Consider the following 13893-nt stretch of genomic DNA (forward strand, 5'->3'; position numbering starts at 1 on the left):
AGCAGGCATCTCCTAAACTCTTTATCTCACATGCAAAACAATCTAGACAGACAAAAAGCACTACGGTCAGAGGAAATACATGTATATTTGAACTATCCCTTGAGGTGACAGAGTTGCACGAACATCTGTAAATAATCTGTGTGTAACTTTTCAGTCTTTCTAATAATTCCACACTTCAACATCCACTCACGTTGTTAAATTTATCTCCTTCCAGTTACCTGCACTATGTGTCAGACCTGGGGAACGGAGCCCACTTAATCAAAGGCAACTCAAACAAGCCCCTCAACGACAACCAGTGGCACAATGTCATAATCTCCAGGGACACCAACAACCTCCACACTGTCAAGATTGATACCAAGGTCACCACGCAGACAACTACGGGAGCGAAAAACCTGGACCTGAAGGGTGAGTATGCAGAATTTGCACAGTTTAATGAAATCAAGGCAGCCGTGGCCTAGAGATGAAAGAAGCAATTTTGTGACTGAAAGGCTGCACTAGCAGGACAAGTTATATACTTGGCCCTCCTTCATAACCATCGCTAAGGTACCCTTGAGCAAGAATTGCACGGTCATTTGTTCCAGCACTTATGCTGTGTAGCAGCAAGTTCAAAGAAAACACTTTAGAGATCTGTGCTTGGCACGCAGGCCTTGGATAAAACTTAATTGAAAGAATTGTCAGTTAAGATCATAAAATCCTTTGTGACTAGAAGGATATTGGTGTAATTATAGTTCTACTTTACTTCAATTCAATATTGTTACTGAAAAAGTACGAACTGACATTTCTGTCTTAGACATCCTAACAATAATGTTCCTTCATTTGCACAAACTATCTCAAACAGATGTTTTTAATATCTGAACATTTCAGATCCAGATTTGTAACAGTGTTGTTTTGCTTAAGACTTTACTGGAGCAAATATGACATGAGCTTAGTGTCATGTTAAACATCCACTAGGGGTCAGTATCGTCATGTTTGTCATTTCTTTACAGGTAACCTCTTTGTTGGCGGGGTGGCCAAGGAGATGTACAAGGAGCTTCCCAAACTGGTGCATGCAAAGGAGGGATTTCAAGGTTGCCTGGCGTCTGTGGATCTGAACGGGCGGCTCCCAGACCTGATGACAGATGCTGTGGACTGTGTGGGACAGATAGAGAGAGGGTGTGAAGGTGAGTCGGTGATCGGCTCAGCCTGAAACTCAGGTTTTAATCATATAGGTCGCTGCTTCAAGAGAGATGTGTTCAATTAAAATCTGACTCCACGGCTCACGGAAGGATTCTTTTAATTCTCTTTATTTGATTCTTTTGATTTCCTCACATGTTCACATCTTAAGGGGTCACTGCTGCAGCAACATGCAACAGTACTCAGCCTTCCCATTTTCATATTGGGGACACACACTGTGAAAGCACACCCACCGAAGCACCCACACTGGCAACCTGTGGCTCATCATTTAACATCCATAAAGTGTGTTAGCATCCTGTTATAACGCATCAGGCTCTGACACTCCTCCACAGGCAATCATTTCTGTTTCACTTGGCCATAATCTGATTATTCTCTCTGCCATATTTGTACTGCCAGTGTTATTTGCCCATTTTATCCCCATTCTGTTCTGCGCCGTGCATGCTCGCTGGATCTGAGAGTTTGCCAGAAGCGGTCCTCTTGAATTATGTATGAAGCCTTTGTTGCATGCATGAATCTCATTTGCCCAACTCTAATGTGTGCGCCGCATCCACAGACAATATTTGATTTATTTTTCAGCGTCAGTCAGTTAGTTTAATTTCACAATTCATCCCACTCTTTTTTTTTCTGTTAGGCTTGCAGATTCTGATCTTTTCATGTTCCAACATTGCAAGTGTAATCAAATTTAGCGCCCTGTGCAGGTCTGTCAAACTTGCTGGTTTCGTTTTGGCGCCGCGCAGAATCAAGGGTTGCTCTAAACGGGAATGATAATACATCTATTGGACTGTGTTAGCAGAATCACTGGGTAGCATATAGTTATCAAAAGCATTTGACTAAAGCAGTAACGAGAAGCATTATCCTCTTCTCTTAATGACGACATTTGCTTGGCTTTACTTTCCGAACCATTTTGAGAGTAGCTGCTGTAACAGTTTCAACCCAGCCGACATTTATACAAGATCATTTCCCCCTCTGGCTCTTCCTGAGGACAAACATCCCTCCCTCTGTCCCTCCTGCTTCAACAGCCTGTGTTTCTGTTGCTCCATCTCTGACGTCTTGGTGCTTCTACTAACAGCTGGTATACTTTGCCTTTTCCTTTCCTATTATTTTTGCTGACAAAAGTTGCATTGATGAAAGCTGACTTGCAAGGTAGATAGTCTGTTTGCTACAGAGTCTGATATCTCTCCCTCTTCCTTTGCATCTGCGATATCCCTGCCCTCCTCCTCTCCACGGTCCTCTACCTCCACAATCTCCACATGTCCCTGAACAAGATGACTGCGTTATTTCCCATTCACTCACTTGTCATACGTAATGGGCTTCGCTCCCATAGGAATACAAGTATCACTATCATCTTGTATCAAACTCTACGGGGCACATGTTCTTGCACTCACATATCGTGTGTTGTTTTAATGAAACTTAAATTCTTCCCGTGGATATTAAGTTTTGTTTTAGTTTTATTTTGGTTTATTTTTGTTCACATATTGTACATGCATGCCTCATAATAGTCTTAATGTTTTATCCTGCATGCACTGAACATATTCAGGTGTTAAAACTCAGACATTAGTCTTTTTTTTTTTTTTATGTTTCACATATTTTTTTTATATTTTTTAAATAAACGCCATATTTCTGATAATGCCATTCTATTACGGTTTTGAAGAATTTAAAGCAACAACTAAAAGTATGACACAAAAGTAATACCACTGGCCGTGTATTAAGTTTTTATTTATAGCATTATCTCACGACCTCTAAATAGTTTTAAATTGATATTAAACTTAATTTTGATATTTATAACTATGCCACAATACATTTGTTGTCTTATTGTTTGCTTGAGTCATATGTGACCATTAAATATGACACAAGCACTGGAGTAGTTTCTAATCATGAAGTTAGATACAGGTTAAAAATCAGGAATTAACCATTGTTTTTGCAGAGTGTACACTGTGTATAGCTTTTTCGTCTTTGCATTATTCAGCCTTGAGAGGGCTACAGCAGATGCTTAAACTACTACCCAGTTACCATAGCTACCGTGGCTGCACTTTATACTGATTTTAATGTTTTTTTCAACATTCAGCAGCTGAGCATCTGCTTTCACACTCTCACAAGAGCGAACAAGAACACAATAGAGGAAATGCACACCGTCTTCATTCTGTTGACTAAACTTGTGCTCCATTGTGCAGTCATTATGGCTGTAAATGGGAGGACGACTCGCACAAGCCTTTGTGTTATTTTTCAGATTTTAAGTCGTCAACTGTCGCAAATACAGACCCAGAGGTTGAAAATGTTAATAATTAATAATAGATCATACATAAAAGTGGCCAGAAATTTACAATAAATAGTGACAATTAAGAAATTACAAAATAAAAACATACAAACTAACAATAATACCAACATTCATCCATACTAACCCCTGCCATTCCACTAACATCGCTCCATTAACCCAAATAACTCAGACAAAAGCCAGGCGATAGACCGACAGAACGACTGACTGACCGATACGCTGATGGAAGGACGGAGATGATGGATTTGTAATAAATATTTTAAAGTGCGTGGATGACTCCCCTACTGCTTGAGGACCGAGTGTTGCCCTTCGATTCGCATTCGGGTGGTAAAATCGTGCATTTTGGGTTTTCAGGCATCACTTAAATCAAGTGTCAAGCCAGATTGTAATCTGATCATGTGAAGCATCTTGACAGCTGGTCGAGAACGTGGATAATTTGGAAAAAGCAAGACACGGATTGCTAGGCATACTGTAGAAACTTAGTGTGTGGGGTAAATGTAAAAAAGATACGTGGAATCTAAACATTAAACTTTAATTATTGCATTTTAATATTCCCTATTGTGCTATGATTAAATGTAAAAACATGAAATAAAATGCTTGAATAATTAATGACAGCTTAATCCAGTTTAAATCACCTAAAATAGTTTTTGTGTTGTTTTGTTTGTGTCTGTGCACTGAATACGTTTAAATTCACTGAGCAGACACGATATGTTAGTTGGAGGAAGAATACAAGCGGCAGCCAGTGCTGTATGTTTGTCCTGTGTACGCTTCCGTTTCCAGATGCCTATTGTCTGTATGTTCAACGTGACATTTAATTTCACCGTATAAGTCAACCTGCAATCTGTGCTGCCTGCTGTTATAAAAGTTTGCTCACTGAGTTGTCACTTGTCTCCGTGTTCAGGCCCCAGCACTACGTGCCAAGAGGACTCGTGTGCCAATCAGGGTGTGTGTCTCCAGCAGTGGGAGGGCTTCAGCTGTGACTGCAGCATGACGACATTCGGAGGACCACTGTGTAATGATGGTAGGATTCCCCTTCATGTTTTTGTGTCTAGCAGTCGTACACCTCTGCGCTGTGAATATACATGACATGCTTGCTTGTCCAGTGACAGTTAATCCTTTCAGCAGCTCTACTTTAAATACACTGTCAAAACTGCCAGTGTGAAAGCTGTTGCAGTTCTGTAGGGCACAAACATCTGTGACACGCTGTATGTGACGGTTCAATGAGAGCTCATTAAAATTTAAAAGTTCTGCCACTAGAGGGAGCAACTCGCTTTATGTTCCTCTAAATAAAACATCAACAGCAAGTCAAATCAGCAAACAAGTTATATTAACCAAGAAAAAACTGCACAATTTATCCACTGCATGTTTACCAAAATGCATTCATATGTCAGATTCAAATATTCTTTGAGCCGCACGGTGCATTTTAAAAAGTTCGGTGATATTAATCTCTCTTAAAGGTGGTTAAATGGGGATTTGGTTTGATGGACTGTGTGCTCGTTAGTGATAAGCCTCCGAGAGAAGCAGGGTAATATCCGTTCCACCTTTAGAAAATGTGCTACTTCCTTATGCAAAATATGCACGTGGGATTTTGTTTGGTCATTATTTTCTTCTGCAGCGCTTCACACGTTGCGGGGCAAATGAGCAAAGTGCTGAACGGCATTAAGGGAAAAAGGAACGGAGTGGCCGCTCTGGAGATGACACAAAAGCATAAGAGAGAGCACCACAAATGTTAATACATTCTGTGTCAGTTCTACCAGCTTGATAGGACCCTCATCTTTTGTTATCAACAGAAAGCGTTAATAGATACTCGTGCAGCCTCATAGCTGGAACATATCTGCGGCCAGTGATAACACTAAAAGGATTCTCCTGTCCGTGATGTGCGAGCCAGAGTGCGGCTCGTCCTGATTCTGGGCCCTCCTTTGTTCGTTCCAGTTTAACTTTCATTCCTTAGACCATATTTGGATCAGCGGAGGACATTCTTGTTGGCGAACTCCCCGTGAACCTTTTCTTGTGTGTTAATGGGAGAAGAAATGCAGTAACTTTCTGTCATACATATTCATCCTATTCAGACCCATAGAGCTCATTGACAGCACTGGGAGCAGAGAGGCTCATGGGGCATGTATGCATATATTATATCTGAGCTAAAGCAGCGCGCTACCTGCTGTCTAGGTATCTGTAGTCTCATTGCTCTTGCTGACCTGACAAAGCAACAGGGGGGATCAATAAGCGTGCACATGGGACGTAATATGTAACCACACGCTTTCCAAGAAATCACTTTGACAGCAGATGAGCCAAACTACTCCTCAGAAAAGTGATGCAAGACAGCCTGGCTGTGCCGCGGAGGAATCAGCGAGTGGGGAAAATGAAGCTGGAGATGGTTGGGTTTTATCTGTGTTGATGGATTGTCATGGGGATTGGTAGTGGGGGGGGGGGGGGGGAGTGTCTCTGAGGAAAATATCACTTTTTACCAGATATATTTGCATAAGCTGAAATGCAAGCAATTTACAACAGAGCAATGGGTCTCAGAGCAAGCACACGTACATGGGGAGCTCTATGCATTTGCAGATATGTCCCCGGTGGGTAGCCTTGGCACTCATCACAAGGAAGAAAAACAAAATCCATTTCACAGTTTCTGGCCCACGTAACATTTATCCAGGATGAATTGTACAGCTGTCAGTCACAAATCATAGGGAAACCATTATTATCTCTGATAGCACAATACCACCTCTGTGTTCAACTTGAGTAAATTCAAACTGTGCGTCTTTTTGATCCGATTGTAATAATTCTCGTGTGCTGCTGCCGAGCTTACTCAACAGTTCTGCAGTCACAAAACTGCACCATAGAGTACTTATTTAATTGAACTGATTTCTTAACCATTTAAATTATAATATCAGAACATTCTTAAATAATTAAAGACTTAAAAACTATTTAATTAAAGTGACATAGCAGCTCTTGGCGGCCCGTCCTTGAAAAATGTCTATTCATAAGCTTTATTCTGTGAGTTATTCAAGGTAATGTATGTGAAATACTGTGCAAATTATCTTTGGAAACAGTTTTCCAAATCATTTGTTGTGATGTAACTGATCAAAACTGTACAGTCAGCTCAAAGGATTTTATTTACATTCACAAAGAGAAAGTTTTTACTTTAGTTTCGGCTCCCTGAAAAAAATCCTCATTCCTCTGAGGTCTCTTGGTGAGTTGTGTTTCCATCAACTGGATGGAGCAAATAAACTTAGCTGCGTAATGTCATCGTCGAGGCGGGGGTAAGGGCCGGTTATGCCCGGTTGCAATGAACGGAACAGAAGTGGAGGTTGGAAACCGAACACGAAATAAAACATACAGAAAGTAGAAGAAACAAACCACCTTTGACAGTATAAGAGAATTGAATGAAAGTTTCTGGGTTTTTTTCAGGTAGTATTGGAAAGACAGAGCAATGCAATGATTGTTATTCATGCACCAAGAACCCTACACACAGGAGAGACTTCTACTTCTCAAGAAAGTGAATAGCACGAGTTCAATATTAACTACAGAAGAACCTCTGACTGTATACAAAGATGGATGATGCCACCCCCACCCTTAGGAATCCTGAAGAGCAGTTGTGAAGCTCAGTGTGGCGTCTCTGGCCATCTTGGCATTAATTGACACCTCCTAACTAATTAGGAAATGCTCTAAGAGGTGGAGAATGAGTGGAGCTGAGATGGGCAGATGACACCTAGGCATAGACCTAAGAAGTTGAGACGGCATCCAAAGTTGCCGTGCCTTTGATTCTGCATAAAATTCATGATAAAATTCTCCACGTACGGTCTGCAGATGTGTATTTCTGTAAAACTGGACATTTTGTCTGTCTGTTTGGAGCCAGCCTCAAGTGGCTATTCAAGGAAGTGCAGGTTTTTTGGGGGGGAAATTAGCACTAGCTGCTTAGTAGCTATACAGAAATAAGAGAGCATCAGTCCCTTTTATGAAAGCCAGTTAAATAAAGAAAAGTGATCTCATTAATGTCCTACTTGCCCATCTTAATTTCCCATATCTTAAGGGCATCTTCAGTACAGGATGACACTGTGTATTTAATTAGAGCGTGTTGGATGAAAATCTAACCACCTAATGCGTCTGAAACCTTGGCACAGTCCTGCATAAATTCTTCACTGCGATTTGTTTTTCAGACCATCCTGTTGTTTCCTGGCAGTGTTTGATTGTGTTATGATAACGGTATTATTAACAGAACTGTCTTCAGATCTTCTTTTTTCAACTAAAACTCCCAAAAACCTCACTCCAGCGATGTGATTTTTGTTTTGAATTAATGGACAAGCTGAGATCACGGTGTCTCAGACTTAATTATCCCTAGCTATCCGTGTTTATCACCCCTACTGGATACCTGAAGTAAGTGTAACCAGTAGGAAAGTGTTCTCGCTAAGATGAACCAGATTACTGTCAGACAATCATGCATCTAAAAAGAATCATGATGGTTGTGAATGTTGTTAAGCTTGGTGTCATCACTACAAGCTGTTATTTGTGGCAGTAGCAGTAAAATAGCATGAGGGACACATGTTAGTTTGTGACCCGGTATGTCTGGCGAAATCATCAGTGCTGTCAAGTTAAAACCAATGCTGATTATCAGCCAGAAGCAAAAGCATTGCAAGTACCTGCTACTAAGCACAAGTTAATATTGCCATATTGCATTTTGTCATCTCTGTTATACATTATGAAAAGTGCTCTAGTTTAATTCAGAAGCTGCCTCGGTGTGTGTGTGTGTGTGTGTGTCTGCGTGAGACTTAAACTCCAGTCTGGACCTCTCGAGGGACTTGGCCTGCAGCGGTAAAGCATCTGAGGGTAATGCACAGAGACAAACAGAATGGTGTTTGTTGTTGAGCTAAAGTGGGTCGTGGAGGGGCTACAGCGACGGGTATGCCTGGCCTTCACGCAATTTATGTCTCGCTTGGTTGCTCCTCAGCCCAGTCTCATAGTCAGTGCTAATAGTGCCGTGTCAATATTGTATCAACAATGGAGTGGTGTGCAGGTCTGGTCTCCACTGTCGCCGCCCGAGGGGCAAAGGCGAGACCCTCTCACTTAATTCGTAATGTGTCGTCTCAGTCTGCGCTCGGTCTCGTGTCTTTGTAACTTGAGAATAGTCTGTCTGGGCCCCAGGCTCGTTATCTCTACTGGCTCTGTGATCTGCAAAAGACGTGTGATTTCACTTGAGTGCATACAGCAGTAAAGTTTTCTTACACGACTCTTCTTCGTGTAGTCTAAAGACAGCCAGTACGTAACACAGAGAAGCCAACGCGCTGACACTGATTTGTTGCATCAGTCTACAAAAGCGAGAACTCGGATAAATATTTCAGAAAGGCTAGGAGCTTAGAATCTGAGAAAGTTCATAAAAATGAAAATGACTTCTCCTCAGACTGGTGCATTTTTACTGTCAGTTGTACTGTAAGCGGAAATTAGCAGTTGTTTCTAAGAAGAAGAACAATTCTTTCATTTGTTCATCTTCTGTAACCGCTTGTCCTGTGAAGGGTCGAGGGGGAGCCTTGGCGGGGTACATCCTGGACAGGTCACCAGTCTATCGCAGGGCTAACACACAGAAAGACAGACAACCATTCACATGCACAGTTTAGAATCACCAATTAACCTAACAAGCATGTGTACCTGGAGAGAACCCACGCAAACACAGGGAGGACATGCAAACTCCACGCAGAAAGGCCCCAGTCGGCCCATGGACTCAAACCTGGAACCTTCTTGCTGTGATTCATCAGTGCTAACCACCACGCCACTGTGCCGCCCGAAGAAGAACAATGTATATGAATAATTAGTCTAGTTTGCGCATTGCAGATCTTCAGGAATGTTCCTAGAATGATCTTGTACAGCAGGGCTCACACAGATAAACACTCACTCACACACGAGCAGTCAGTTAGTGCGCCTGACCATTTTGTCCCGTTCCTCTGCGGTGGCATGCAAGGATTAGACCACTTAGTTTGGTTTCGATCAATACAAGGGGACACCCAGTCCAGCAGCGAGGCCAAGGGGGATATGAGGCACTGGAGTAAACAGCCTGCTGTCAAATGGAAGTAATGTTATCTTTCCCTCGGATGTGGCCCTCTTTCAATGCAGCTCCGCGAAACAAATCTATGGGTCTGAAAATATTTGGGCTTTCGTGTGTATTGAACGGTTGGCCTAGCTTTGAACAGCCATTGTGCCCCGAGATATGAGAGAAGCAGTCTTAAGTGCTTCTGTGTATTCACTTCAGTGGCCTTTCCCGGCAAAAATGTGCACGCATGCATGCAGGAATTACAGCGCGTCCAGCAGAGTTTAACTGATTGGCTGTGAGGCAGCAGAAGGCTCCTCGAATGTACAATCAAATCACCGTTCGGCAATTTCGGCGGAGAAGAAAAAGATCATTTTTCATCACTTTCCCGTGAAATTCCATTAAAAGAGACCAAGACCAGCTATATTTACATGGACGATATTTCTTCAATCCAACTGAAATCAATCTGATTCCAACTTAACTGTTCACGTAGACGCTAAATGAAATGATCTCATATTTACATGCCCCAAAACGTCTAACAGAATATAGATTTTTGCACAAAGGAATATATAACAGAAGACAGTCAGATCAAGCCTTCACATAGTTATTAAGCACATATTTTATTATATAAAATGGATTATCAGTGGTTGAACATTTCTTCCAGTCAGGCCAGTCTATTCCAATTGACTGGCCTAGTAATGGTTACATGAGGAGTTAGTATTTTCACTGGCCAAACACAGCAACTAACCTGATCCTACTGCTTTCTATGCATCCAGAACTTGTTACACTGCAGCCGTTTCCACTTTGCCGCCGCCTCCATTGTTGTATTGAATCCCATTAAAACACACGACTGAGCCCCACTGTTGCACTGAGTGACATTTCTTCATTACATGGGCACTGCAGTTTATCACCGCAATCAATCTTTCACACGCAATACTCGCTGGAGCAGTAAATTTGTATTAATCCACAGCTGAAAATACATTATTTGCCAATACGGAACCTTCTTTTTTTATTTTTTTTTTTTTCATTTGCAATATGTGTGACCCTGTTATTAAAGATGTACATTTACCGGACTTGAAATGACTCTGCTTGGCTAAATCCCACAGGAGCGATAGGAAAATGCATATGTATTAAGAGATTGACTAACACAAGATATTAACTGTATGTTTGTTAACTTTTTTTTTTAACATTTTTTAGAATAGTAAAGTATTTAGCACAGGCGCTAAATTGGAAGCAGCCGTCTATTTAAATATATATGTATCAGTGCCTGCAGTCACAGTATATAGGACGATCTGCACCTGTTTCGCAACACATATTCCATGAAGTAGCAGCTGTTACCATATGGACACAGAGTTTTTCTGCTACTCGAGATTTCTATCACAGCTAAGCAACTTAAAAAAAAAGAAAAAAGCTTTAATTTCATTCTTTTTTTTTTCTCTCTCTCTCCTTATTCCTCCTCCACCTCCACCTCAGTACGAGCGGTCACTATCGGGGCCTGGTTATTTCCCGTAATTTTCTATGCTGATTGAGTATCTGAATTTAAATGGGTTTCTGTGCCAGGAAGCAGTGGCCATATGTGGGTAAAGGCTGTTGGCATGGAAACAAGGTCTCCCTGCCTCCCACCCAGGATGCTGTAACATGTCTGTAACTTTGCCCAAGCAATGAGATCTCTGCAGGAAGTGGTGCAGAATAAATAACATATTTTATCCAGCTTGGTAGAATTTTGAATGCTCATGAATTTAATAAGTTCGCACACACACAGACACACACACACACATATACATGACTTAATAGTTCACTTGACTTATGGTGAAACATAGAATACAGCAGTGAGGGCGCATGATATTCACTTATTATGTGATGCAGCTTAATGCTGACACTGTGACATTGTATGAAGGAGTGTATAACATACTGCCTGTGTGATTGTTTCACGAACCCATGCTGCGTGTACCAGAGTAACAGAGTAGGCAGTTCAGTGGCGTCCCCAACAACACAGCAAACACGTCTTGTGCTTTTGTCTATCACAAGAGAACCTGAATGTTATTTGTGTGTCAGTGAACAGCACGCGGTCAGATCCGTGCTGAGCACGAGCACATTTAGTTGTCTTCATTGTAATCTCTGCTCCGACGAGAATCCCATCTAGAGCTCATTGCAGTGCAGTGGTGAGAGTCTAATCTTTGAGGTGTTTTTTATTAATTGGTCGCCCAGAGGGGCATGTTGACAGGAAACGAGAAGCTGTTGTTTTCCCCGCAACACAATACTAATTAAAGTGTTAATACAAAGTATCAGCTAAACTATCCTGCTGGGTGATACACTGACACTGTGGATATTCCCTTCTCTCATAAACTGGAGCTATCGAACATGACACCCAGGAGAACCGTGGCAAGAAGCTAAAACAAAAAAAAAAGAAAAAGTTTGCGTGCTTGTACTTAACTAATACTTAACCAAACTAATAAAACTCGACTAAAAACTTTTGATGACTTCTCTTGACGTTCTGTGAGTGATTTCACAGTGAGAAGTCATATAACGGAAGGAGAACATTCGATTTTCATCCCAGTAAATTGCATTCACATTAAGATTTTTTTTTTCTCCCCCAGTGATCGGTATTAGCGGAGTATCTTCCCATTATCCAAGGGGAATTGTTAGAGCGAACACGTAAGTTCATCTGGAGATCAAATGAGAGCATGCTCTGTATATGTCAGGAGTGAAGCATTCTTTTTGGAAATTAATCGTGGCTGAATTCGGTCTGAAGTTCTGGGGTGTTTGGTAAACACATTACACATTTTTGTAAAACTACATATAACGCAGCAACCTTTAATCTGATTAGGGAGATCACTGTGTTTGGGAATACCAACTTGGAAAACATAATATTCTAATGTTCATACACGTGGACCGGAGTTCTAGATGAGACAAAGTGCAGCACTGGCTTTCCATCATTATTAGCTTAATGACAAAGCTATAATGTCTTCAGCGACCTGTGGGGTTAGTGTATAAGTGCTTTAGAGAGCTCCAGCCGTGACCACAGACCAAGGGTTAGTAAAACATGGGCTTCTACTAAATGCTGATGTTGAGAATATGCCACATAATGAGCATGGCTGACTATAATTTCTGTAAACAGAAACTATGCAGGCGTAGGGCAGGATGTTGGTACCTAAAGCTTTCTGGTTTCAGTTTTTAGCTAGTTTGTAAACCAAGTAGTTTTTTCATGTTTCATCAGGCCCTTGGATGGACTGGCGAACTGTCCAGGGTGTACTCCGCCTTTTGCCCAGTGACTGCCGGGATAGGCTCCAACACCCCTGAACCACTTAAGTAGTTTTAAACCATTAACTGCCTGGTTGTAGATCTGGTACCAGGATTTCTCCAGGCTACACCGGAAGCGAAGTCAAACTAAATCATGAGATGACAACTGAAGGTTTCCCAGACTGGATGGGACATAATAAGTATTAAATTCCCAAAACTTGGTATGCTTCCTTTGCCGACTTAACCGCTTTATTTGAGCGTGATTTAAAATATAAGCCTTCATGTGTCTGGAGTGGAGACTCTGACTTGCTGCCGTTGATGTTCGCTTAGCATGATGAGCATTAAGGACAGTGACAATGCTGCAGGCTTATTTTCCATTTCACTGTGACAGCTGCTTCGGTTCCACAGCGGGGGTCATGTTGCAAACAATCAATTTTTACCTCGCAAAACCACAGAATCAGCATTGTACATTATTTTGCAGAAAAGAAGCCCAAGGACATTCACCAATGATGTGGTGTCTTAGCTTTTGACACTACGTGATATCGTGGATCTGCGTCGTGCTGCACACTTTAAGTCTTTAAGGTTTGAGTCAGGGCTACAGCGTGCACTGAGTAGCATGTGACATGACTATATAGCATATACCAGTCTGTTTGATAAGGTTTGAAAGTGGTATTGTTGACACTTTATTCCAGTTCTTTAATTTGTGCCCTGTAGCAACACTGTTTTACAGCAAGATATCCCATTGCATTGCTTTCCAATAGTCAGCGTTCAAGTTCCAAATTAAGTATAGACCCGGAGAGAGAATCAGACAGGCTGCATTGATGAACCTTTTCTGCAATACATCACAGGCCACGTGCTACCTCTGCAGCATAGCCACAGGAACACCTACAACTTGTAAAATGACAAATCAAATACACTAACTTGTCTCAAGAGGTGCTTGCCAGCCAATGTCCACATCAAACAGATGACTAAATACAGTGTCTGGGCATCACAACAATATGCACAAAAGTCCAGGAAAAGGAATGGAAAGGCTCCTGTCTTTTTTTTTCCTGGAGGGAGGGAAATAGAGCACATCCATCTGGATTGTCCTTGAACTCGACTAACTTCTAAAGGTTTTACACATAAAGGACACATTTTATGTGTGGCACTAATCAAATCCGGTCTTATCTGTAGACAGCAAGGCTGGAAA

The 13893-nt window shown here is 41.6% G+C and overlaps 1 protein-coding gene across 8 annotated transcripts in view; it reads left to right on the forward strand.

Annotated features, from left to right (window-relative positions):
• LOC311500118 (neurexin-1a-like) overlaps positions 1 to 13893 on the forward strand; it is a gene marked incomplete at its 5' end in the record, with an annotated part of 245797 nt that overhangs the window by 124239 nt on the left and 107665 nt on the right. For all 8 annotated transcript variants that reach the window (XM_084561318.1, XM_084561319.1, XM_084561321.1 and 5 more), the window contains 3 exons: positions 215 to 405; positions 987 to 1160; positions 4347 to 4466. In XM_084561318.1, coding sequence (XP_084417444.1) covers positions 215 to 405; positions 987 to 1160; positions 4347 to 4466 — 485 coding nt within the window. The remainder of the gene's footprint in view (positions 1 to 214; positions 406 to 986; positions 1161 to 4346; positions 4467 to 13893) is intronic.

Source organism: Chelon labrosus (genome assembly GCF_963514085.1).
Source record: "Chelon labrosus genome assembly, chromosome: 15".
NCBI classification, from domain to species: domain Eukaryota; kingdom Metazoa; phylum Chordata; class Actinopteri; order Mugiliformes; family Mugilidae; genus Chelon; species Chelon labrosus.